Below are 23,670 nucleotides of genomic sequence, written 5' to 3'. Positions count from 1 at the left end.
ATTATGAGACAATGACCACCTGACACAGACAAGTACAAACAGCACAGAAACCAGAATTAAAGCTAAATTAATTAAATAATTTAGATTAAAAGCTAATTATTGAAATCTTAAAAAGCCAAAAAAGACATATTAGATTTGTTACAGAAAAAATGTATGCTTAGTCTGTAAATCATCAGGCTTTAGGAATAAAAACGGCGCGACATTTATTTTGAAGACAGGTTCGCCCCCCTTCCGCTACGTTCGTGTTACTTAGCAACGACGAACGCTCTGAGTGTGCTTGTGGCTAGCTTGTGTGCTAGCTGGGCTAGTGAGGTTAGCCCCCAGAGCTAGCAGGTCAGAAAAAAAAGCCCAGACATGGACGATGACGATGATCTGGACGAACTGCTGGACGAAGTAGAGAAAAAGTTTTGTCACAACGTCTCTGTCGCATCGAAATACGGGAAGGACACGGACGGACAGAGAAAACCCAGGTAAACAAAGCTAGTTCGGCTAACTACAAGCTAACGGTTCTACGGTGTAGGTTTCTGAATGTCTCTGTGTTGATAACATCTAATGAGCCTTATGTCCCAGCTGCTTCAAAATAGCGTCAGTAGAATATTAAAGTGGAATCAGATGCATTTTGAGATTGAGGACATTTTGGGATTTCTAGAAACCTGTAGCTGTGACACAAATGTTTATACTGATTTAAGCGTTTTATCAACGCCTATGTGTCCCAATGTAGGAGCTTCTCAGTTGTATCTTATGAGGAAATATCAGTAACTAGCTGAAAGCAGTTAGATAGTTATCTCCAAATTAGGGCTGTAGTCTGGATTTTAGACAGTCTTTGTATATTTTCTTGTTATTTGGAGTTTTCATTAAAGACATTTAAATAAAACTAACCTATACAATATACAGCTTATGTAAGATTTTAGTTGATGAATGAACAAGAAAAATATACTGCCTACCCAATACAGTGAGGAATCATAAACATAGAGGTTTACTGTCAGAAGTATTTATTGATATTTACTGATATTTGTCACAATGCAAAGACTCTTAAACATGTTTTTGTTGCCTTCGATTTAGTGCCACAAAACCTGGAGAACCGACGAGCAGCATCGCTGAAGATATTGACGCCCTTCTGGAGGAACTGCTGGAGGAAGACCACGGAAATTCCCCTCAACCAAAGGTAAACATGTACCTGTGACATGTACCTTCTCTGCTAAAAGAAGAAGTGCAATAGAACAAACATTCTACTTTCTTGAATTTAAGCACTGAGAAACTGAGGGACACAGGCTCGGTTGTGATGCTGCAGCTACAAGACAAGTAGAGCTGGGAAAAACACTGTGTTACGCCGACAGACTGAATAGTTATCTGTACGTTTATAGTACTCATCTTCTGTAAAGTGCCAGTATCTCAAAGTCGTACTTTCGCAGAGCACATGAGAAAATGAACTTATTTACTTTTCACCTCTTCCTTTCCAACCAAACATTATTATCATGCAGCTGCCTCATCTCCACATCTGTACCTTCATTATTAAAAACAAATTAGAACAACAGACAACACCTGTGTTTGTAAATGTGCCTAAATCCATCTGAATGTTGTATTAGGATGTAGACGACGCTCATAAGAGGCACGGTGAAAACAGGTGACAACATCAGGTATAAATTAATTCAACTATAATGTAAGAACGTGCTTTTTCATTGTGGTGTCAGTCTGTAATCTTCTTTTTTATCTTTTATTCAGAATGAACCATTTTCTAAAGGACCACAAGTGGAAAAGAAGCTATCGTCTCAGTCTGGAGAGAGGAGGTAGGTCATTTAGTTAATTCTGAATCTAAAAAAACATGCAGGTGTGACTTATGATGACAGCGTATAAACAGGGGGAGAAAATCCACTCAGTCATTTTGAAGGTTTTCTGTAATTTTGTAAAGAACTGTTGTGCCAAATCAAGCCAGTTGCAATATTGTGTAATGTTCCGCCAAATAATTGGTATTTTTATTTAATCAACATCTAAAGGACAGCTAATCACCGACCATAATATTAATCAGGAACTTTTCTTTTGGTAGCGCTTTGTGTTCAGGGGGAAAAAAAGTTGCATGATCACACTGTCGAATCTGGACCAACAAATGAAAGAGGCACGTCTCTTCAGTCTGTATGAGTGATAATAGGAACTAGGTTTTAAAATTCTAATAATTCTTCCCAGGTTCTTCAGTTGAAAGTGACAGTTTCGTGTTGTTCTGATGGTTCCTTTGATTCTCTTAAATTGGGATGCAGTTTCTCTGTGTGTCTGGACATGTTCTGCACTGTTTGTTCTGCTTCTAGGTGCTGTCCTGTCTTCGTTGGCGGCAGCTCTGTCACAAATGGTGTTGGAACAGCCACATCCAAGAGGTGCGAAAAAATCATTTCATGCCACGAGCGTCTGTCCTGTCTCTGTCTCTGCCTGTTTATAATGATACAGGAAACTGGTATAGATCATTTTTTTTTAGTGGTATTACTGATCTCAGAGGCACAGCAGACTTTTGAAGTATACTTATGTAAATATCAACAGGTGCTGTGACCAGCTGAGGTGTATATCCTGTGACTTCAGGGTGCTGATGTTTGATGACTGTGAGTGGGACTCGTCGTGTGATTACCTGTTCCTCAGGTGAGTCTGCAGGCTTGCTGCAGAGTTGTTCTCACTTCAGAACACAAGCAGACACAAATTACAAAACATGTAAAGAGGAAAATACTCCACATACCAGACTTTTCATGTAACAACATTTCTATCTTGGATGGATCTTGGAGCTGCTGGGTGGTAGGTAGGTAATGCAGCATCATCTTGAAAGTGTTGATCAGTCAAACTCATGCAAGCTTTTGGAGGACTTTGATATGAACTCTGTACTTTTGTTTACCTCGCATTTGCAATAACAAAACATAAAATGTCTTTCCAGAGAATATCTTTCCAAGGTTGTAAAATCCTGTTTTATGATATTATAAACCTCTGTGCAGAGTTTTGGCATCTGAATCATATTTTATTGTCTCACTGATACCACAAAAGCAGCACCTTTCATTTTTTAATCATAGTTTCCGTCTGAATTCACTTAGTTTGATTTGTGAGCAAAAAACAATCAGTGGCAGCCTGTGTATCAGGGGACACATTTTTCAGAGATGGTTGGTTTTGGCTGTTGTGCTCAATTTGGTCAGAAGGTGGCAGCATTGAGGTGTGAAGCTTTCTTTGTTTACCATTCACTTCCCCACACAGTTGCAGTGGTCCAGGCTGTTAGTAACCGGACATATTCACATAAAGTCAAACAAAATCATCATATTAAATATTTTTTGGAAAGTGACTGACTCGACCGTTTGAGGATGTTCCACCTCTCACCCTGCAAAGCCTCTCCCTCTTTGGTTGCTTTGGCCGTAGGTTTGGGATTGTTGTCCTGCTGAAAGATGAAAAGTCGTCCTCTGAGTTTAGATGCATTTGCTGAACCTGAGCCTCTTTACCTCTGCATTCATCCTGCTGCTTCTGTCAGAAGGAAAATCAGCAATAGATGCCCGCGTGCCGGTTCCACTGGAGCCTTACCTGCCCGAGCCTGAACAGAACCACCATGTTTGACACATGAGGTGGTGGTCATGAGCTGTTCCTTTTTTTTCTCCACACTTTCCATCATTTTACAGAGGCTGATTTTTGTTGCATGAGTCCATAAACCTCTGCTCTACCAGTTTCTTTGTGTATGTGTGTGTTAACTGAAACCTGGTCTTCCTGTTTTGGAGGTTTACTAGGTTTCTGAGGTTGCATCATGAAGGGGTTTTTCTGACTTCCCTTTCATACACGAGGCTTGTGCCCACAGGTTACCTGGTCGTTCGGCGTTTTGTAGTTTTCCTGTGAAAGCACCCAACTGTTGATTCTGGTAAACCAGCCACCTTTGACATCTCTCTGAGAGATCTTTGCTTTTTTGATCTTCATTATTATTGTCTTTACTTGTGTGGTCACGTCTTCACTCCTCCTGTTGACAGACAACTCCACCTCAGTCTGAATGGCAGCTCTCAACTCTCAGTCGCTTCTGAACCATGTGTGAACTGACAGTGTAGTGTTTAGTAGCTGAGTGTCCAGTCATATTTGAGCCCCTTAACTTTTGGCACCATGTGTTAAAGGGCTATATCTTCCACACAGTTCTTTCTTTACCGACGTAAACCTACTCACATTAACACTTAGATCTGGCACTTTGATATTGTGTCCATGATTTTATTTCAAACTGAATCTGCTGAAGCTCAGAGTCTGGAGAAAAGAAAATGCACAATTGTCCATATAACTGTGTTTCTTCGCTTCATATCTACGAAAACACAGCGTCTGAAATAAGTGACGAGGTGTAGAAACATATATTTACACTCAACTAGTCAGAAAACTACAAAACACATTTAAAAACCCTGGCTTCTGTGAGTTGTGGGTTTGTTATAAAACCTGCTAAAACCCCATGAAGCCATTTCAAACTTACATGCAAATCAAATAACAAAAGTCTTTTGTTCAGTCTCAGGTGAGTAATTTTTGACAAACCACCTTCTCTTGTTTTCCCCAGTGGGAACAAATCAGCATCTGCAGATCATTTTGACCAGAATCCAAACAAACAGAGACGCTGTTAAACCCAACTACAACACACAGTATAGTGCGGGTACAACACTGTGAGTCACCTCCCCACTGAGTAACATACTTACTATATGAATATAAATATAGACACACACTCCATGTTTGTTGCTCCGCAGCTGTCATCACCTCTCAGTCACCTCTCAGGTGATGTATACATCAATCTGTTAGATCCTCTACAGCAGGGCTTCTGAATACGCTATATTCCAAATGTCCCCTTCGCCCCTTCACCTATTCAATTTAGCTTTTATTTAGTATTTTATTTATTTATTTATTTTTTCTCTTTTATTATTTTTTTCTCTTAAGTCTTTGCCCTTTCTCTTAGATATTTGTCAAAGGACTTTGAGCTGTAGCCTGTATATGAAAAGTGCTATATAAATAAAGTTTATTATTATTATTATTATTATTATTCCAGATACAGCTATAAAGCATGACAGGTGTCTATCTATGCAGCTGGGCTGTAATTTAATCTCACTGTTTTATGGACGTCTGCCGGAGTCGAGCCGCAGTTACACCTTAGTCCAATGAAATTTCAGCACCACTCAGTACTTCTTCTCCCAAGTGAACACTTTTCTTTCAGTGTGACGTTGTGGAGTTCAGAGCACTCAAACACTGAGGAACACTCAGTCTGATGAGTTCGGCCTTCACGTCTTCACATCAGTGATGTTGTCTAAAAAGCCTCAGTCCTCCACCAACCGTCCAGCTGCAAAAGGTGAAACACATTTATAAAAGCAGACAGATGATGGATGAGATGTGTGTTCGCTGGCACAGCCACCAGACGCTGCACATACTCCACTTAAATGTAAAGTTTAATGCCCAGTTCTTGTCTATTTATGAAATTGGTATATTTTTTATAGATGTCAGAAAAATTTTATTTTGAAATTCATTAATATTTTCTTATCATAGCCTGTAAGATTTCATGTTTCCACGTTTCATGTGTCTCATCTAACAAACAGGTCTACATCTATCCTCAGTAATTATTAAACGTTCACTGCATCCTGTCTGTCTTCCTCCGCCTCTGCAGGAACAACATGCCGGACCGTCAGAAGCTCAGAGCCAAGCTGAAGAAGAGGAGAGGTTTCCGGGCGTACGGCTGCCAGTGCAGCTGGTTCTTCTCCTCGGAGCCGACAGACCTCAGGGACCAGCCTCAGCTCAGATGGGTCTGTGGGAAACACCAGGATTGAGGTTCAGTCCTACAAACCTACAACGGATCACAGGCCAAAACAGAGACGTTACAGATGGGAAACTTCCTCTGCTTCTCTCAGCTGATTTCTGTCCTGAACTCCATCGACCCACTTGACTTTTGAAGCATGAGAGATGTCTGAAAGTCACAGAGTCCAGGTTTGGACATAAATATCAGCAGTGAACCTGCTCCTGACAGGAGCTTTGTTTATGATCACTTACCTGACAGCGCCTCAGCACGGAGCCACGCACTGATGACCCTAGAAAACATCTCTGAAAAAGACTCTGATATCAGAGCACTTGTCTGATCATTATCATACTTACTGTGTAACCATGGCAACAGCTCTAAACAAGGAGGACTCAGATATACTCACTCAGTATTCTCTGCATTATGAGGAGTCTCAGCTTTTTAAACACACGTGGAAATATGAACGAAGTCTGAAATGAAAACAGTTCAAACCAGTCCTGTTTTATTTCAGGGTGAAATGTAATTTGTGCAAAGTCAAATCCTGGTTGATTCACTGATGATGCAAATCTTAACTGTTTCAGGAGTGATTTATCAATTTCTAACACATCATCAAGTGCAGCAAACGGTTCGCTGTTACCCAGGACCTCCACTCCCCCCGGTGCTGGTGATTTCAGTCACGTTACAGTGAGTTGATGTTGTGATTTGTCTGATGTTGTGTTGTGTGTTGATCCTCAGTAGCAGCCTCTGCAGCGCTGACAGTCTGATGTGAGCCGATGTAAACTCATTCAGCTCTGTGGAGTCCAGATTCAGCTGAGTGATTTTAAATCCTGCTGCTCAGATACAAACAAAGCTGTGTAATTATTCAGTAAGTGATAAGCAGGTGAGAGCTGAGTTCTGTGGATCTGTGCTGAGGGTCACTGACACTGCGGTCGACAAAAAACAAATCGCTTGGTGGTGAATTGTATTTTTTTATTCCAGCCGGTGGTTTTAAATTACTGAACAGAAGTAATGGTTTGAGGAAACTGCTGATTCTCAGAGCTAATGAAACCACTTAAAACTTACTGAATCATTTCATGAACTCCCAGGTTAAAAAGAAGGATTTGTTTTTCCTAACATAAAATATTAGAACCCTTAAATCTAAAGTTTGAGGGATAAATCTGCTGTTATTCTATATTTTTTTATTGTCAGCAAATCCCATGAAAAGACCAAAACCAACATGTCAGCCCGTCTCTTGATACTTTCTGACTTTCCTACATCTGTGGCTCTACTCTTACTGACAACAAACATCTTTACAAACACCTCACAAACATATAGTTTTTAAAAATGAGTGAACACTACATAATACAACCTGCAATTCATAGTGTAATTACCCCTCTTCTGGTGTAATTATGCCTCCACAGCTGGCTGCAGCTGGGGCCAAGCTGAGGACTTTTGTGTTTTTACTTAAAAGCCATTTGTAACATTTTTGAGATGTGATCCTGTCTTGTATGAGGCTCTAAAAGTCCTGGGACGTATGGGCCTTGACATTAAAAAGGCTTTTGTTATTCAAATTTGAAAATAAGTCTGATTTTTCCTCTAAAATTGTTTAAACGATTAATTAATTATCAGAATAGTTGCTTATTATCTTTATGACTCTTGGCCAATCATCGCAGCTCTTGTGTATTTTATTATTATTATTGTTATTCAATAAAGGAGCTATTTGTAAGCTTTGCTATTGCTTTATAGCCAATGTTAGCATTAACAGCTGTTTGCTAACCAGTCTCCTCAGTTGTCATTGATGCTTTTAAAACACAAGAGCTTATAAAAAACATCCTCTGAGCAGCTACTTCTTCAGGGCAGCCTGGACGCTGCAGTGACTCGGTATCGGAAAGTGACGAGGTGGGCCGGCCAAAGTGGGGCTAGCTGGTTAGCATGCTAACTTCAGTAGAAATCAAAGCAAAACAAGAGGGTTGGTTTCCACAGCTGGAGACAGCTGTTGGTGAGTAAAAGAGTGAAGCTTGACGAACCCTCAACGTTTCCTCTAGACTGGTATAGAAACAGCTGTTAATGCTAACGTTAGCAACCACATCACTTACTCCTCTCTTGCCTGTATGCAGATTGTCAGTGTGAGGTTTTTCTATCTGTGTGAAGAAACAGTGATGAAACGTACTCCAGCCTCTCACCACGGGCCCTGGAGTTCGTCCACATCCTGTTTGTTCGCTTTGCTTTTTTGGCAGAAGTGATTAGTACCTGCTGGGCTCCTGCCGGCGCTCAGCTGGAGACAGCTCTTCTGACAGATCGACTGGCAATTATTGTATCCGAGGAAAACACAGGCTTCACTCCTGCCAGCGAGAGACGACAGCAGTGGGAGGACGAGTCTCAGAGACTGTGATAAATTCAGCACTGACACGCTGCTGTTTGTGTTGGACGGACTCTGTGAGAGATGAGTGGTGGTGGAACTTGTTGAATCTGTGTGTGTGTGTGTGTGTGTGTGTGTGTGTGTGTGTTCGGTTCAGCCTCGGCACTGATGGATGAGCTGGTGTTTCCTGAGGTCTGAGAGCCTGCAGCTGACTGAGGGACCTGGAAAAGCACAGAACGTGCTCTGCACTCACCAGTGAAGTCATACAAACACCTGAAGCTGTGTTACAAGCAGCGTTTTGCTCCTTTAGCAGCAGCCTACAGACGCCGGCGTCCCTCAGTCTGTCTGTACGACACATTAATCCAGTCGATCATCCTGATATTTACTGGACATCAGACTTCATGTGGACATTCATGGTCCTTGGAGGCTGAAGAATCTCTGTGTTTTAGGGACCTTCTGAGCTTTTCTCCTCAGATGATGAACCATTTTGACTTGTAGCAGTAACCTCAGAACATTTTTCCCTCTCTAGATTACCAGAGAAAACCTGACTCATCGGTATGTTGTTTGTTCTATGTCTAAAAATACATTAATCTCATTTGTTTCACTCACAGTGTGACTGACTGAAGAATGTGTAGGTTGTGTCTCTTTGTCCAGAGTAAATTCTCTGCTGATTCCCATCAATTAATTCTCTTTGACAATATTTTACATCTGTCCCATAAAATTCAATTTCAATTCAATTCAGTTTTGTTTGTATAGCACCTAATCATAATATTCATTATCTCAAGGCACTTTACAGGGTAAAGTCGAGACCTTACTTTGTTAGAGAGGAAAACCCAACAGTTGTGAGCTGATTTAATGGTTCAGTACCGTATGTGTGTACAGTGTAGGGTCGGGTTTCCATCCTGACTCAGAGCTGGAATCTGTGTCAGCGTCTCTGAGCAGGAGAGTGATGGACTGAGGGAGGAAGACAGAGAGACAGAAATGTGACTCAGTCTCTCTGCTGTCAGACAGCAGGAAGAACAGAACGACGGAGGAGGAGGAGGAGGATGAAAACAACAGCCGGTGTGAAGGAGCTCTGCACATCGTGGGACGGAGGATGAAGTGTCACCTGCTGCCACAGTCAACCTGTCTGAAAACTGAGGAAGTGACAGGAACAAACCCGTGGTCTGTGTGTAAGTCACACACAGGTTTCACTACAGCAGCACTTTGATCTGTTCGTTTCATCACTTTACTTCACTCACACACAGTTAAATGGCTTCTGGTGACCTAACTTCTTTATATTTCAAAATTAAAGCTTAAATTTCAATACAAAAGTTAGTATATATATATATAAATGTATTTATTCATTTGTATAGCAAATACAGAATCATGTTGGTTTCTGTGCTTTCCATAATGTCAGTATAACAAAAATAAATAGTGTGTAAATCTCTGCATTGTTAAAACAATAACGCTGCTTAAAACCTTTTTAGGTTCCTGCAGCTTATGATAGATAACGTTGTATTTGCATGTTTCCCACGAAGAGCTGTGAGCTGTACAGCCTTGTCTTTGACTGATCTTCAATTCAGGAGAAACATGAAGTACTGAGTGTTTTTTCACCATTAAGACGGAGCAGCCTGTGCTTACTGCACAACCGGCTGCTGCTGCTGGTTAAGCTCATTTCTGTGAGCACATGGCAATAACTGGAGGCCGTTAAGATGAGTGTATCAGCATTTGTTTATCAGCTCAGATCTTCTCTCATCTGGATTTCAGCAGCTGGACAGTGAGAGACCTTGAGGAAAACGTATCAAACAGAATAAACACGTGTTATGACAAAGACTACTTTGAAAATAAATGTTGGAAAATAGAATTTATAATCAATATAATCACGTCATCTGGTAAACATGCAGGTATCCACATTTTCCAAATGTCTCAGCTCTATAAATACATTTACTTCACATTAAAACTGAATTTAAATGCAATTAAGCAATTAATGCAAACTCTACCTCCTATTGATCTGTTTGTGTATTTATACTTTAATATGTAGGAATCTGTTTTCCACACTACGCTGCAGTTTGTTGATTTTCTTTAAATTTTGGACAGTTTTATAAAACAAGTGAGTGTTTCCCTCTTTAAAACTTAGTTCAGCATCATTGTGAAATTAATGAATAAAAACCCAACACTCCTGCACCGGAAACAGCGGAACGCGTCCAGCAGGTGGCAGTGTACACGTCATCAGCAGTTGAACGACCCGGTGAGAAACTCATGAAGAAGAAGTCACGGAAGTGAAGCGACAACAGACTCACGCCTGCAGTGAGATGGGAGAAGCAGAGTTTGATGATATTTTAGATGACTGGTTCATCGAGACCCTGAAAACGTGAGAACGCTGCTTTACTCTGTTTAAACGGTGAAGTTTATGCTAGCCGCTAGCTAGCAGCGTCATTCATTAGGCGACGCTGCTGCTTAAGTGAACTCCGCTTTAAAACCTGCAGTTTTATCTTCTCTTACTTACCCGGAGGTTTTCACTCCTTAGAAACAACATCACAAACATTTCCTACAACAGATTCTGTCGTTTTTTAAAATTCGGCTTCTATTCTCTCAACCCACATAACCACTGTTTTGCTAAAATGACAAGTTTAAGAAGTGATAACCAGTAGAACTTCAGCAATATCTCCTTTGAAAACCGCTTGATTCCACATCCCAATATCAATAAAGTAGTGTGTGAACTCCGTGTCCTCGATGGATTATATTCATGCCGAAAGGAAGACTGCAGTCTGTTGATTAAAGAAATTAAATCATATTCAGTAGTTAAAGTATTAATGCAATTCAATAACATATGAACTTTTAACTACTTAAAATTTTAAACGGAGTCTGGTGTCAATGTTAAAGACGAAAAGACGCTCAAAGTTCTACACATAATGTGAATGTGAACATAATTAAAGAGAACCCTAACACTTCCACACATCTGTAGAAATATTACTTAAATGTTATATTATGATTTTATATTATGGAGACTGGCAAAGTGAAGCTGATGAGATTCATTCATCCCATCAGCACCTGCGGCTGTGAAGGTTTGTCTGAGGGCTTCTTCCTCTCTCAATCCTCCTGTCCCACATCTTATACATCAGGTCATAATCCTGCTGCTGCGTTTACAGCTGAGACATTATAAAATGATGAGGATGATGATGATGATGATGAATTCAGACACTAACACCTGGTTGTCTGATTTCTCCAGGTACACAGATCTTCATGTGTATCAGCTGGAACATCCCACACAGGTCATCGAGTGGACATCAGGCAGGAGTGAGTCAATTATTTTTATCTGTTTTTATTTTATATGTTTATTTTGGTTGTATTTTTTATCATTCTATAATTTTATCAATTGACTCATATCCTTTTAATTATATCTGTGTTTTTATTTGATTTAAGTCATATCTCACAGGCTCGTCCCGGGTTCATATTTGTTGTTTTAAATGTGTTTGATAAATTAATTAACTTGACATTGAAATAAATTAATCAAATGATCGTGTCATCTTTAAAAATCTGGCAGTAAAGTCTGTGTTCATCATGGTTTTCTGTGTTTTGCAGCTGTCTGTGTTGCAGGATACAGTTCGGCTAAAAACGAGATTTTGGAGCTTCACTTGCCTCTGAAACTCTTTGCTGAGGAAAATAAGGTAATAAACAGCAAACACGTCTGAGTTCTGTTATTTATCTCTATGAACAGGTGATGTAAACGTCTCTGAGCCTCTGCTGTGTGTGCTGATGTGTTCAGGGCCTCTGTGCAGAGCGGGACTTCAAAGTTGTCCACGGTGGTTTCACAGACGGTCCCGTTCGCTGCCTCACACACGTCCCAGGAACAAGGTGAGTTTTTCTGGTGCAAACATGAAGCAGATAATTCAGCAGGAACCAGTGGTGTCTTAGCTTTTCACTGTCTCAGCTCAGAATCTAAACCCTGCGTCTCCTCCACCTGAGCCTCCGTTCAAAACGTGTCAAAGCTTCTTTCATGAGCCTCAGTTCAGTAAAATTTAAGCAAAGTTTTTAATGAATATTCATAAAAAAGAAAGATGAAAAGGAAACAACAGAATTAAAGAACAAGAGTTTAAAAAATATATATATTATTCAGTGTTTTGATTTTGGCTGCATCAAATAGAAAATATAAAATTTGACAAAGACCAATCATCATCAAGTATGTTTTCACATACGAGGAATTTGTTCTGGTGTTTGGTGCAAAACAGTAACAAATAAACTTACGAGTAAAATTAAAGTTAAAATTAAAAGTTAAAAATTAAAATAAAATACTTCCAACTAAACTCTGTTAATACCCATCAGGCACCACGTTGTGTTGTTGTGTTCAAACAGTGACGTGACGTCTCTCAGGTTCAGATGTTCGGATTTCACCGGTTGCTCTCAGCTCAGTGTGAACGTCTGTAAATCAGTTCAGCTGAAATGACGTTTTTTCTCTTTTATCTCTGCTTAATCTTTATTGCTCTGCTGACTCTGACTCTTGTTTGTGCAGCTGCATCCGTGGAGAGACTGTGTTCTTTATGTATTGTGCTCAACCCGAAGGGAGAAAGAGATCGATAGATCGGTTGATCTTTTGTTTTGAGATGGAGATGGTGATTGATTGTCATTTTTCCAGCTAAAACACCCATTCTCTGGTTCCAGCTTCTTCTCCAGTGTAATCATTTGCTGCTTTTCTCTGTTTTATCTAATAACAAACTGAGTGTTTTTTGTGTTTATGGCTGACAAAGAGAAAAAAATAATGGTAATGGGTTAGGGTTAGTGGTAAGTTGCAGCTGTAACAAATATAAACAGATGTTTGATGAAGCAGTGGTGGCTGATAGATGATGGATGTCCATGCTGTGATGTACAGATTAAAGGCTGTTATTATCTATTATGTATTATTTTATGTGGAGTTGTGTGTCAGTGAGTCAGTGATTGTGTGTTGTTGTGTTTGTACTGACTGGAGGCTGAAGCTCCTCTCGTTGATCCTTTATAACAGACACACAGAGAGAAGGTTTGTTTTATGAGAAGAGGATTTAATTCTACTTTCTCGTGTCAATATTTGTGTGTCTGTGTTTTTCAAGGTGTGTTGTGACCAATGACGGGCTGAGCTCCAACCTGCAGGTGTGGGACCTCGGAGGAGACGACAGCGGTGAGTTTCATTCACCTGGAGCTGCTCTGTTCGCTCCTTAAAGCTCCACACAGTCTAAAGGTAGATGTCCATGTGTTTGTGATTATAAAGCAGCTCTAGGTTCTATATTAATACTGTGAAAGTATCAAAGCCTCAGTCCACAGAGAAATGCACACAGCCTGTATTCAGACACTGAGCCTTAAAACTAGCTGTCAGGACCACTGGAACTTTGTGATGTCACAACTAAGCAGTCACCGCCCTCAGCCACACCCCAGCTCAGAAAGCAGTCAGCCAATCAGAAGAGTTGGTAGTCGGTTAGAGTTAGACCCATGTTTTATTTTTTGACTCCAGTGAATTTGATGTGATTTCCTTCAAATCAAACACTTTACTTCACTTTGGATTAAAATAATTTATAAATAATTTTCTTTACTCTTTTCTTTAACCTAATTCTGAAATTGTTTGGTCGTCTTCTGTGTGTTGTCGTCCGTCGTCAGATGTGATCAGAAGAACAGGAAGTGTCGAGGGGAGGAGCGTTTCAGAGGGAGGCAGCAGGATCGCAGCTCGCCTCTCGTCACAGGTTCTTCACGGAGCTCAGAGCAGCGACATCCAGCTGACTCACCTGACCTCCGGACAGACTCTGTACAAACTAGGTAACACGGGTCTGTACGGGTTCATTCGCTTTGACTGAGCCTCCACTGGAAGTTTTATATCCGTTTAAATAGAGTCAGTAGCATCGGAGCAGCAGAGTGACAGGAAACTGCTTCAGTCTGTCAGAGAAGCTTCGGGTCTAATTTATGGTTAAAAAAATCTGGCTAAATTCTCAGTTTACTGCAGATTAATTATAATAATTAAAACAGTCTGTGACTGAAAAACCCTGTTGATGAGCAGTAATGTCCAACTATGCAATACACAATGGAAAAACTTTAATTTACATGTGTCTTATTTTATATTGTGTAGAACTAAAACAATTAATTGATTAGTTGGTCAACTGAAAAATAATCTGTGACTAATTGGATCATCATCATTTTTAAAAGAGAAACAGTGAAATGATGCTAAATATTCTGATTCCAACCTCTGAACTGAGAACATCTGCTGCTGTGTGTATATGACATAAATATGAAATTTACATGAAAATTCATAAATAGAGAAATTACAGAAGGTGAATTTAAAACCTTTATTTTATTCCAGCATAATCATGATTTTGAGACTGCAGACTTTTCTTTATTCTACTCTCTGCTTTATTTTTATTTACACAGCTGAAGCTCAGCAGCTGAGGGTTTAACTTTAGCTCATCACAGGAAACTGCAGGATGATGAAGAGCAGCTGATCAAAATACAAGACAAATATGTGGATATTTTATATTCATGCTACATATATTTAAATATACAATTAGCAGTCACAGTTTTAGTTAGTGAGGGGGTGTGATCATTACTGTCCAGTTTTCACTTCGACTGGTCTTCGGATTCAAACCAGTGACTCTGGTTAAAGCTTCAGTCTGACTGGTTCCAGTTTCCTCCTGTAATAACGACGTCTCGCTGCTCAGTGTTTAATGATCATCTCCGTCAGCGACATGTCTTGTTTTTATCATTTTGTCCCACAGAGACCGACTCCGCTGACCCTCTGAGCTCCTTACAGTTTGTGAGTGACAGCGTTTTCCTCGCCGGCTGCTGTAACGGCAACGTTTACGTCGCCGACACTCGGACGTCTGCTGCTCCTCAGCTCGCACCTCCATCATCTACAGGCGAGTCTGTCCTGTGGTGGACGGATGCCTCTGCAGGTCCAGACCCGTCCAGCTGCAGGGTCGTCAGACTTGCCTCATCCGGACAGGCGACGGTCTCCGACCTGAGGAACCTGGGAGGAGCCGTGAGTCGGGCTCAGCTGGACGTTCAGACGCGTCGCTGCAGCCTGGGCGGGGTCAGGGTGTCATGGGCTCCGGCGCTGGACGACTGCATTGCAGTGTCAGGTCAGTTCACGGTGGACGTTAGTTCCCACAGCAGCACGACTCCGACAGTCTCCTCACTGAATTCCCACAATTCTCTGATTCGTGAGGTTTGTTCACACAGTTTTCTAATGATACTGAGACAGTTTTAAACAAACCAACAGTTTCTAACTGTCTGACTGCTCGTGTTTCTCCACCCCCCTGACTTATTTCCCAGAAATTATAGGCGTACATTTCAGTTTGGTCAAATTCCATATTTTGCAATTTTTTTTAAGTGAACAGAAATAAATTCATCCCCCTGCAGCGAACCGACAGCAACAGGAGCCTTTCATCAAGCGTTCATGCTCTGTTACCTTTTATTTCATCACCTGCTCTCTGTCTCAGTTAACTCCACTTTCTTCAGGTACTTGCCTCCAAATAGACTGAAGAGAATTAATATTTTCAGGATGTGTCTGAGCTCATATGTTCTCTGAGCCACAAAGTGAAGCCTGTTGTCGCTGATGAAAAGTCTGTGCTGATTGGTCAGTGGGAGCTCTGCCTTTGTTTATATTCACTCTGTATGTAAGTACGTTACCTGAAGAACGATCGTATTCAATGTTCTTCACTGACCTAGTGACGACAGTTTGCTGGGGTCTATTCTTCATATACACACCTGTACAGGTGTGCAAGAAACTAATGACGACCTGCTTCATCAACTTAAAACAGTAACTGTGAGGCATCCAATCAAATCAGCTCCAGGCTCCATTCACACCTGGAATTAACCTGTGTCTTCAGTCATCTGATCACAGGTGGACAGCTCGGAGAACATCTGGTCAGAATGCGGTTCTGCTGTGGTCTTCCTGCAGATCACTGAGGGTTTAAGATCCACCCTCAGATTGTTTTGGGGTCTGGTGGATTTTGAGGTCTGCTTTGGATCTTTGTCCTGAATGTGTCCAAACACACAGTTACTGTTTTAAGGTGATGAAATAAAACAGAGCTTTAACGTTTGAATAAAGGCTCATTTCTCTTCGCCACAGCAGCTGCATTTACTCCTTCTGACTTTTCTTTCGTCCAGAGATGTCAGGTGTGTGCAGACTGTAACTTTGTAGATACAATATCATCATAAGTGATTTAAATAGAATCTATGAAAAACTAGACTAACTAACTTTTCCTTGAAGAACCAGTGAACCTGATGAAGACTGTTTCTGAAGTTCCCTCTCACCTCTGGCAGGTCTCAGTGGGACGGTTCAGATCTACAACACCTCAGTCTGGAGGGCAGAGCTGCAGGAAGCTCGGCCGCTGTTTGAGCATCGTGGTCACGTGGTTTCATCCCAACAGTCCGATGACGGCGTCCCGGTCTTCGTCACCTCCCATGCGTGGCACCCTGAGCGGCAGCGGACGCTGCTGTCCGCAGCCTCGGACGGCTCCGTCCACGTGTGGGACTGGGTCGACCAATCAGCTGCTGCTGGTCCAGAACTGGGAACAACGTGAAGTTCGAGTTCACCTGGAGAGAGGATGATGATCAGAGCTCGTTACTTCTGAGGTGCAGCTCAGTGAGATTCACTGAAACCAAAAACCGTCCGTGTGGATTCTACTGCTGCCTCCATCGTTCACGATGAGCTGAGGAGATGAAGCTGGAATTTAATTAAAGACACAATTTAGAAAAAAGAAAAACCAAATGGATCTAAAATCTGTTCCAAAAACCACAACATTACACAAAGTTTAATTTCCTCTGGATTAGATGAGAGAACATCTTGTTCTTCTGCAGGAAACAAACAGAACTTTATCTTTTTTACTGAAGTCACAGCTGTTCTGTTACACTGTGAAACATTTACATCCCAGAACAAAAACTTAGCACATAACACAAGAGAAGATGTTCATGCTAATGAACTGGTTCATCTTGGCTTCTACTAGGCTTTTAGAGAAAGTTAGAACAAGAACATTTTAATGTTTAATTGCGTCATTTAATGGAAAATCTGTTTTCTTTAATGTCCTAATTAAATTGGAACATTAATTTCACAGCTCACTGTTTCCTCCTGAATATTTCTGCAGCTCTACAGCAACTGTCAAACTAAAGATCTTCTGCTTCTAGATAATTAACTTGTTTCTCTGAAATGCACATACTGTAATTTTCTGTGAGACTTCAAAAAACATTAAAACGTAAAAGAGCAAAGAGACCACTTAAGAAACCTCAGTGAAGTGCTTTTGAAGAAGTGTGTGATTTCCTCCTCATAAAAACTCACTTTATTCACCACAGGGTCGATTCTCTCATATTCTCTCCATCGTAACGTAACTTTCAGAATAAAGCTGTGTCCATTTCTAAGGCTCCTTCAAATCTGTCTTTTCCTAGTAACGAACAGTTGGATCCTTCATGGCCCAACATGTCCCAAGATTCATTGCGGGCCGGTAATAAAAATAATACACCACTGTCAGAAAGGCTGAGGTTTACGCTGTTAAATCTAAGTGTTGGGTTTCAGCTCAGTTCAACAGCTCACAGTAAAACTGTTCAAACCAAGGACCTGAAAACCTCAAGTTTTTGCAAAAAAAAAGTTGCGTGTTGTCAGCTGGTGACGCAAAGTTGAAACCCTCCGCTGACCAGACTGTCTCATTTCTACAACGGTTATGAAGGGCCACACCTTCGTAGACCACGCCCTCTGAAGAATGTGGCCCCTGACCTGGGACACAGCTTATTTCTTCTGTTTTAACTTCCTGTATTAAAACTGTGGACAGCGAGTCTGTGATTGAGCCACAGTAACAAGGTCACGTTTCTGCAGAGCGTTTGAAAATTTTTCAGTTCTCTACGGAGCACAAAGACAAATACGTGCATGGATAAACTGAACAGCTCTGAGAACACACCTCCACCACCTCCGCCAGGGCCAAACAATCCTACACACGTCTGTCCAGCTCCTGTAGGAGAAAAACAAAGTCTGAGACGTCAGCATCAGACATTCATACAGATCTACATCCGTTTTTTTTCCTGAGAAATAAAACAAACTGTCTTATCTCACAATGTTAAGGAAAGTGATCACAGATTCCAGGATCCATACCTTTAACCTGATCCGCACTAAAATTTAATGGGTTCTTCCCTGGTCCACGTCCCATCCCTCCACCAAGTTTGGTGCAAATCAGTTCAGTACTTTTTGTGTCATCCTGCTGACAAACAAACAAACAGGTGGAAACACGACCTCCCTGGTGGAGGTGACAACACGGTGCAGCAGTGACAGATTCTGTCGTTTGAAATGAATAAATTTCTTCTTCTGGGGACGAGTGAACTGGACCTCAGCTCATCACGAGTCTCTGCAGCCTCTGTGTTCAGGCTGAGCCGAGCACCTCTCCACTCGACATGGTTAGTTTAAGTGGAGGCTTTAGATTTTTTTGGGAGAGTTAATTATGATGTGTCACGTTTCAGTTTGCAGAAATAAAACTTTAAAGCGAGTGATTCTCTGGCTCTGTCATTCTGTTTTCTCTGGGTGCGTTCACAACACTCAGATTTCCTTCTCCTCCTTTGTTAATGTGTCCAAAGGCAGTTCATCTGTGTTTGTGGACACAATGTCCTGCAACAACAGTGACTGATTGTTAGGACTGAAATAAAATATAAAAGTAACAGGAAACAGTCCAAACACTGTTAAAAGCTGGAGTGTGTAGTTTCAGAATGAACTTTTTCCAAAAAACACTTCTCTCAGGACTTGTTTTCACAGATGAAAAAAAAAGTTTGTTTTTTTGTCTTCCATACTTGCTCATCTTGTGTCTGAATGATTGAGCATGGTGGTTTAGATGCTGATGAATGAATGAACCAAACTGTGAATACAAACCCATGACTTCACACAACCTCAGTACAGCTGACCGACAAAGCCACAGACTCCTGAAAGAGCTGCAGCTCCTCAGTTTCTATGAGCTGGCCTTGGTTTCTTCAGCTTTCAGATGCAGACCTGAGGAGCAAAACACTGAATGATCCACGAACGAGCCAACAGCCTCACAAACGCCATCCACTGCCCAGCGTGATTCTCTGCTCAGCCCATGTCACCAGGATATTTCATATCACATAACTACGCAGCGACATTGACCTCTGACCTTCTTACAACCTGCTGCCAACACTGTTGGAGATACTGAAGGCGACACGTTTCCTGCATCAGCTCAGTGAAACTTTTACTGCTGTTTTAAATATACTTCCCAAGAAACTGACTCCAAAAATCCTAAAATCCACTCGATCTTCACTTCAAGCTCCATCCAGTCTAAAGGTAGAGGTCCAAGTGTTTTTGATTGATGATTGAGTGCTTTCACTTCAAAAATCAGTGATTCGCTGACGCCGACACACAGGATGTCTGATGGACATCTGCTCAGCTTTTTTTCCTCTGATAATTTAAGATTCAGACGTCTGACGACTGTAATCCTGTAAAAATATACGCCCCGAAAACTAACACAGGAGCATAAAGGATGTGACGTCGTTGACAGGCGACCAAATGAAATCGACCATTACTAATATTAAAACTATATATTTCTTTAAGTTTGAGAATTGCTGGAAACATTTGGGATGATGTCAAACAAAGATATAAAATAAATCTGGTCATTTTAAGACATTTGAATGTGGAAAAGTTACAGATTATAACTTGTTATCAGATTATAACTTAACCTGTGTAGAGCCCTCTAAGAGTTTTATTCAATAATTACCTCAAATTAGTGAGTCATGGCCCTCAATTAAAACAATCATTACATCTATTTGAAGAGAGGGAGAGTTCATGCAGCAGAAGAACATGTCAGAGTAATTAACGTGCCTCAGCAACATCCTGAGATGGTACAAAGCAGCTCTGGAGAAGTTTCTGATGAAACTTCAGATCAGGATCAAACGGATCAGGATCGAGCTTTGGGACACGTTGTTTACTGTCTGGGATTTTCTGGGCCATTACAGTTTCTATCAGTGAGAGCAGATAACATTTTGCACAAACATTTCAGAGGGATCCCCTGTGCTCGCTTCAAGTAAGACTTCCAGATAAAAGTCAGTGTTAAAGCCCTTTTTGCCTTTTTGATTCCTGATCTCGGTCCTGTCACAGGTCGAAGATCAAAACCAAAAAACTCCACCTTCTCTTCGAGCTTCAAGCTGCCTGTGTCTAATGAGCCAAGGTTCAACTAACATAAATATTTTTACATTTACTGTTTATATTTTGTATGTTTATATATTTTAATCAATTTCATAATTCATCTTTAACTCTGTCTCATTTACATAAGAAACTATCCGAAGTGTTATCAGGATCTGAATTCAGCTTCATGGATTTTTGATGAGATTATTAGAACAGGATGTTTGTGTCTGACAGATGATCTGTTCACCACTGGTTCAGACCCATGATTCAGACGTTCATGTTCCCCTCAGGATAAACTGTGGTCATCCTCTGACTTTTTGTCTAGTACCATCATCAGTTTAGCATCTTAGTTTGGCCAAGAGTTTCGTTTATGATCAAACACCTGCAAAGCTACAGACATTTCCCATGAGCCTCAGCCTTTATCATGACTTAGACACTTCATTCCTCTTTCTGCTCAGTGATTTTGTGCCGTTGTTGACAGTCAAATCTGTGGTTGTGAGTCAACGCTGGTGGTTGCGTCACCGTGAGTTTGGATTTTTGGGCGTCCCACATCTAGAAACCAACCAATCAGAATTCAACATGTAATGATGCAGAATACACTCGCTGACACAGCACATCATACACGTCATTTTTACACCTCTGTGACGGTGACAGTCCGTGTCGGACAGATCATGTTTTCAGGTTGTCTGTCATCTCACTAACACCTTGAGGGAATTTCTTCATATATGGCACAAACAGTCACTTGGACTCAAAGATGAACTGATTAGAATTTGGTGGTCAAAGGTCACTGTGATCACAAAACACATTTTTGGCCCTAAGTCAAGAATTTATCCTCTAGTTACAGCACAATTTAACCCCAATGTCTTTATAAAATGAAGTGATGATATTTTACATCCTAAAGGTCAAAGATCACCTTCACTGTGACATCATAATGTTCTGCAAAAAACACTTCTGACACTCAGAAAGGGGAGAATGTAACCATATTTCCTGCAGCTTGGCTGGTTGGCGGAGGGATACAACCACGAGGCGGGAATTCTAGATGAGTTAAGTTTATTAAACGAACAGCTGATGACGATTCACCCGAGATTTCATTAGAGCCGTCCCGCTCAGTGTGACGAGCAATAAACTTACACAGTCGTTGTTAGACAGTCTAAAGGCGCTTCAGTCGTGTTCCTCCATCAGCTCCTCTGATGCTTTTCTGTTATAGTGTCACATACAAAAACTGAAAAACAAATTGCATAACATACAGCATTGTGCCTCTTTCCCCCTGAACGGACAGCGCCTTTGATTTTGAAGAAATGGAAAATGAAATAGGCAAAAATTTAATTTCATACTTAACTGCCTCTTTTCTTCTAATCAGACTCTCCTCCAACACTGTCATCACCAAACGACAACAGACCGCAGCTCGAACCCTCAGCCCTGTTCTCCCAGCTAAACAAATATCTGACTCTTTCACACACACACACACAGTCGTTAAAATTCACACGTACACAACTGCAACCTGGAAATCGTTCACATCGCTCTGCAGCCTTAAACATCAACCTGCTGTTTCTCTCTTCTCCTGAACTCTGTAAACCAGCTCCTGCACCTCAGGCCGAGTTGTTCTCTGTGCTGCAGCCAAAAGAGGAAACTCTCACCTGAGACCAAATGAACCAGAGACCAGCTGGATTAACATTTTCCTCTGTTCATTTTCTGCCCCCACAGTCTGTCTGTCTGACACTCGAGGTTTCAGTTTATCAGTTTGGATTTTCACAGCTTTTCACTTTGATGAAACTCAAGTGTTTCTGTCTCTGTCTGTCCAAACTCCCTTTACTGCTTCTCCCAGCAACTCCACAGCCAATCACACGTCTGAGCCTTTAGTGTGAAGTGTGAAGAAAGACGATTAACACTGGGGCTGTGGGACCTCAGAGAGCAACAGCCTGGAGATACGGCAATGTAACAGCAGAAGCACAGATGGATGATATTCAATTTCACTGTTATCTACTTATTTTCCCTTGAAGCTTCCAGACAGCAGTCGACACTGTTGACAATCAATCAATTGTTCAAGCCGTTTGGTCTGTCTGGTTCAGATCAGTGAACATTTAATATCTTTGGGTTTTAAACTGTTGGGCGACATTTACTGAGCAAATAAAAACATATAAGTGACAGCTTCATCACAGTTAAAAAAAAAAGTAAAAAAAACATCATTTGCAGCCATAAATCTAATGTTACTTTAGTCTGGTGATATACTAACGTTCTTATTAGCACTGAAATGACTAATCAATTAATCACTTAACAGAAAACGGGGTGGGTGGGGCGCTCTTCAATGGAAGACTACTGGCAAATGATAGTCTCCTAAATGTCTCACATGCAGGCCATTGGAAGACGACAGGTTCAGCACACATCAGACAACATTAGCCTGGTTTGCCTCTCCTGTGGGGCCTCTGCCTATAATATAATATTGTGTTGTAAGCTAATATAATATTTATGTTACATAATTTCAGTCATTGTACAGAACTGAACATCATCATGAGGCTGCAGGAGGAAGCAGGAAGTGAACAGTTTCCATATTCTCACCATACTGAGCTGCAATTGTGAAGATGAGCCCTGACCAAACATGATTAATATCTACACTTCCTGTTTACATTAATATGAATATCTACCATCAATCTGTTGAAGCTAAAATTGATCCATTAACTCAGGTCTCTTCTGTCCTTCAGTCAAACCAAAATCAAATAACAGATGCAGCTGGTTGGGACACTGTGTCACTCTTTAGGTTGCTCACACATGAAAAGCTGTGAAATTATTCCAGTAGAGCAGACATGGGCAGAGAGCAGCAGGCTAAGAGAACAACAGAGTGGCAGAGAGGGAGGTGAATACAAAGAGTCCACATGAAAAAGGTACACGAGTGTGGGAGCCGCAGGGCTGAGCTGAGGGGACGCTCTCAGATAGTCTGTTCAAGTATTTAATTAAACCTGAACGGCTGTTTGTGCGGCGGCTGCCCACTGAAAGCTCCTCTTCATTACGTTATCAGACACGACACAATTACTCAGAACATACTGAGGAAAATATTTTCCTACCAACGCTCGTGTGAAATGTATTTTCAGGCCCACACACTTTGAAACTCGCTGAGCATATCAGAACTTTAAAAACCAAACATCCAAAAGAAGATTTTTTTTCTCAAAAGGATAAAAATCATTGGATCAGACTAATATTTTTAAACTAAGAAAAAAATGGTAAGAGTTTTTCAGTTATCACCTGTTTAAGCTGCTGTAATCAATTCTTTACATTGACAATGGACCAAACGACTGTGTATGGCTGAAACTAATGATTATTTTTATTATTGAATAATCTCCTAATTATTTTCTCAATCAATTAATTGTTTAATGTATAAAATGTCAGAAAATAGTGAAAAATACACAGTCAGTGAACTCTGGAAACCAAGGGGGCTTCAAACCCAAAGGTATTAGAGACTGTCCTGCTATTAAAAAACAACAAAACAGT

General features: G+C 40.9%; 2 protein-coding genes and 1 long non-coding RNA gene across 6 annotated transcripts in view; 2 read left to right on the top strand and 1 right to left on the bottom strand.

Moving 5' to 3' along the window:
- Positions 1–242: 242 nt before the first annotated feature.
- Positions 243–7,451, top strand: cfap418 (cilia and flagella associated protein 418). Of its 2 annotated transcripts, XR_011686679.1 has the most exons (7): positions 243–470; positions 1,063–1,165; positions 1,723–1,787; positions 2,301–2,366; positions 2,527–2,622; positions 5,177–5,308; positions 5,621–5,755. XR_011686679.1 is itself a non-coding variant. In XM_071469435.1 (6 exons), exons 1-6 carry the CDS (start codon positions 355–357, stop codon positions 5,778–5,780), a joined length of 606 nt encoding a protein of 201 aa, XP_071325536.1. In that variant the 5' UTR covers positions 244–354; the 3' UTR covers positions 5,781–7,451. The 2 variants fall into 2 exon arrangements, 1 of the variants encoding a protein (XP_071325536.1); XM_071469435.1 differs by lacking the exon at positions 5,177–5,308 and having other exon boundaries at positions 244–470; positions 5,621–7,451.
- Positions 7,452–7,585: 134 nt separating this feature from the next.
- wdr73 (WD repeat domain 73) lies at positions 7,586–17,302 on the top strand. The gene is made up of 9 exons (XM_071469429.1): positions 7,586–9,256; positions 10,261–10,437; positions 11,296–11,363; positions 11,649–11,734; positions 11,833–11,921; positions 13,148–13,215; positions 13,689–13,844; positions 14,795–15,157; positions 16,344–17,302. Exons 2-9 carry the CDS (start codon positions 10,379–10,381, stop codon positions 16,601–16,603), a joined length of 1,149 nt encoding a protein of 382 aa, XP_071325530.1. The 5' UTR covers positions 7,586–9,256; positions 10,261–10,378; the 3' UTR covers positions 16,604–17,302.
- Positions 15,079–23,670, bottom strand: part of LOC139613089 (uncharacterized) — a 9,653-nt gene continuing 1,061 nt past the window's right edge. The window contains exons 3-4 of one of the 3 annotated variants that reach the window (XR_011686681.1): positions 16,335–16,616; positions 15,079–15,213 (exon numbers count right to left, since the gene is read on the bottom strand). This is a non-coding gene — a long non-coding RNA (uncharacterized lncRNA). Of the gene's footprint in view, positions 16,056–16,334; positions 16,617–23,670 lie in introns of all 3 variants that reach the window. The other 2 variants (XR_011686682.1, XR_011686680.1) reach the window with 2 other exon arrangements.

This window comes from Trachinotus anak, unplaced genomic scaffold (assembly GCF_046630095.1).
Source record: "Trachinotus anak isolate AG129_WGS33_773 ecotype Australia unplaced genomic scaffold, CSIRO_AGI_Tana_v1 ptg000032l, whole genome shotgun sequence".
Lineage (NCBI taxonomy): Eukaryota > Metazoa > Chordata > Actinopteri > Carangiformes > Carangidae > Trachinotus > Trachinotus anak.
This window is presented reverse-complemented; position numbering and strand designations above follow the sequence as displayed.

Bases quoted from the DNA above. Each gene is read 5' to 3' on its own strand.
- cfap418 (XM_071469435.1), top strand. From the start codon at position 355: ATGGACGATGACGATGATCTGGACGAACTGCTGGACGAAGTAGAGAAA. The intron at 2,367-2,526 runs GTGCGAAAAAAT...AAATATCAACAG, and splicing joins GGAACAGCCACATCCAAGAG to GTGCTGTGACCAGCTGAGGT. The intron at 2,623-5,620 runs GTGAGTCTGCAG...CCGCCTCTGCAG, and splicing joins TGTGATTACCTGTTCCTCAG to GAACAACATGCCGGACCGTC.
- wdr73 (XM_071469429.1), top strand. From the start codon at position 10,379: ATGGGAGAAGCAGAGTTTGATGATATTTTAGATGACTGGTTCATCGAG. The intron at 11,735-11,832 runs GTAATAAACAGC...TGATGTGTTCAG, and splicing joins TCTTTGCTGAGGAAAATAAG to GGCCTCTGTGCAGAGCGGGA. The intron at 11,922-13,147 runs GTGAGTTTTTCT...GTGTTTTTCAAG, and splicing joins ACACACGTCCCAGGAACAAG to GTGTGTTGTGACCAATGACG.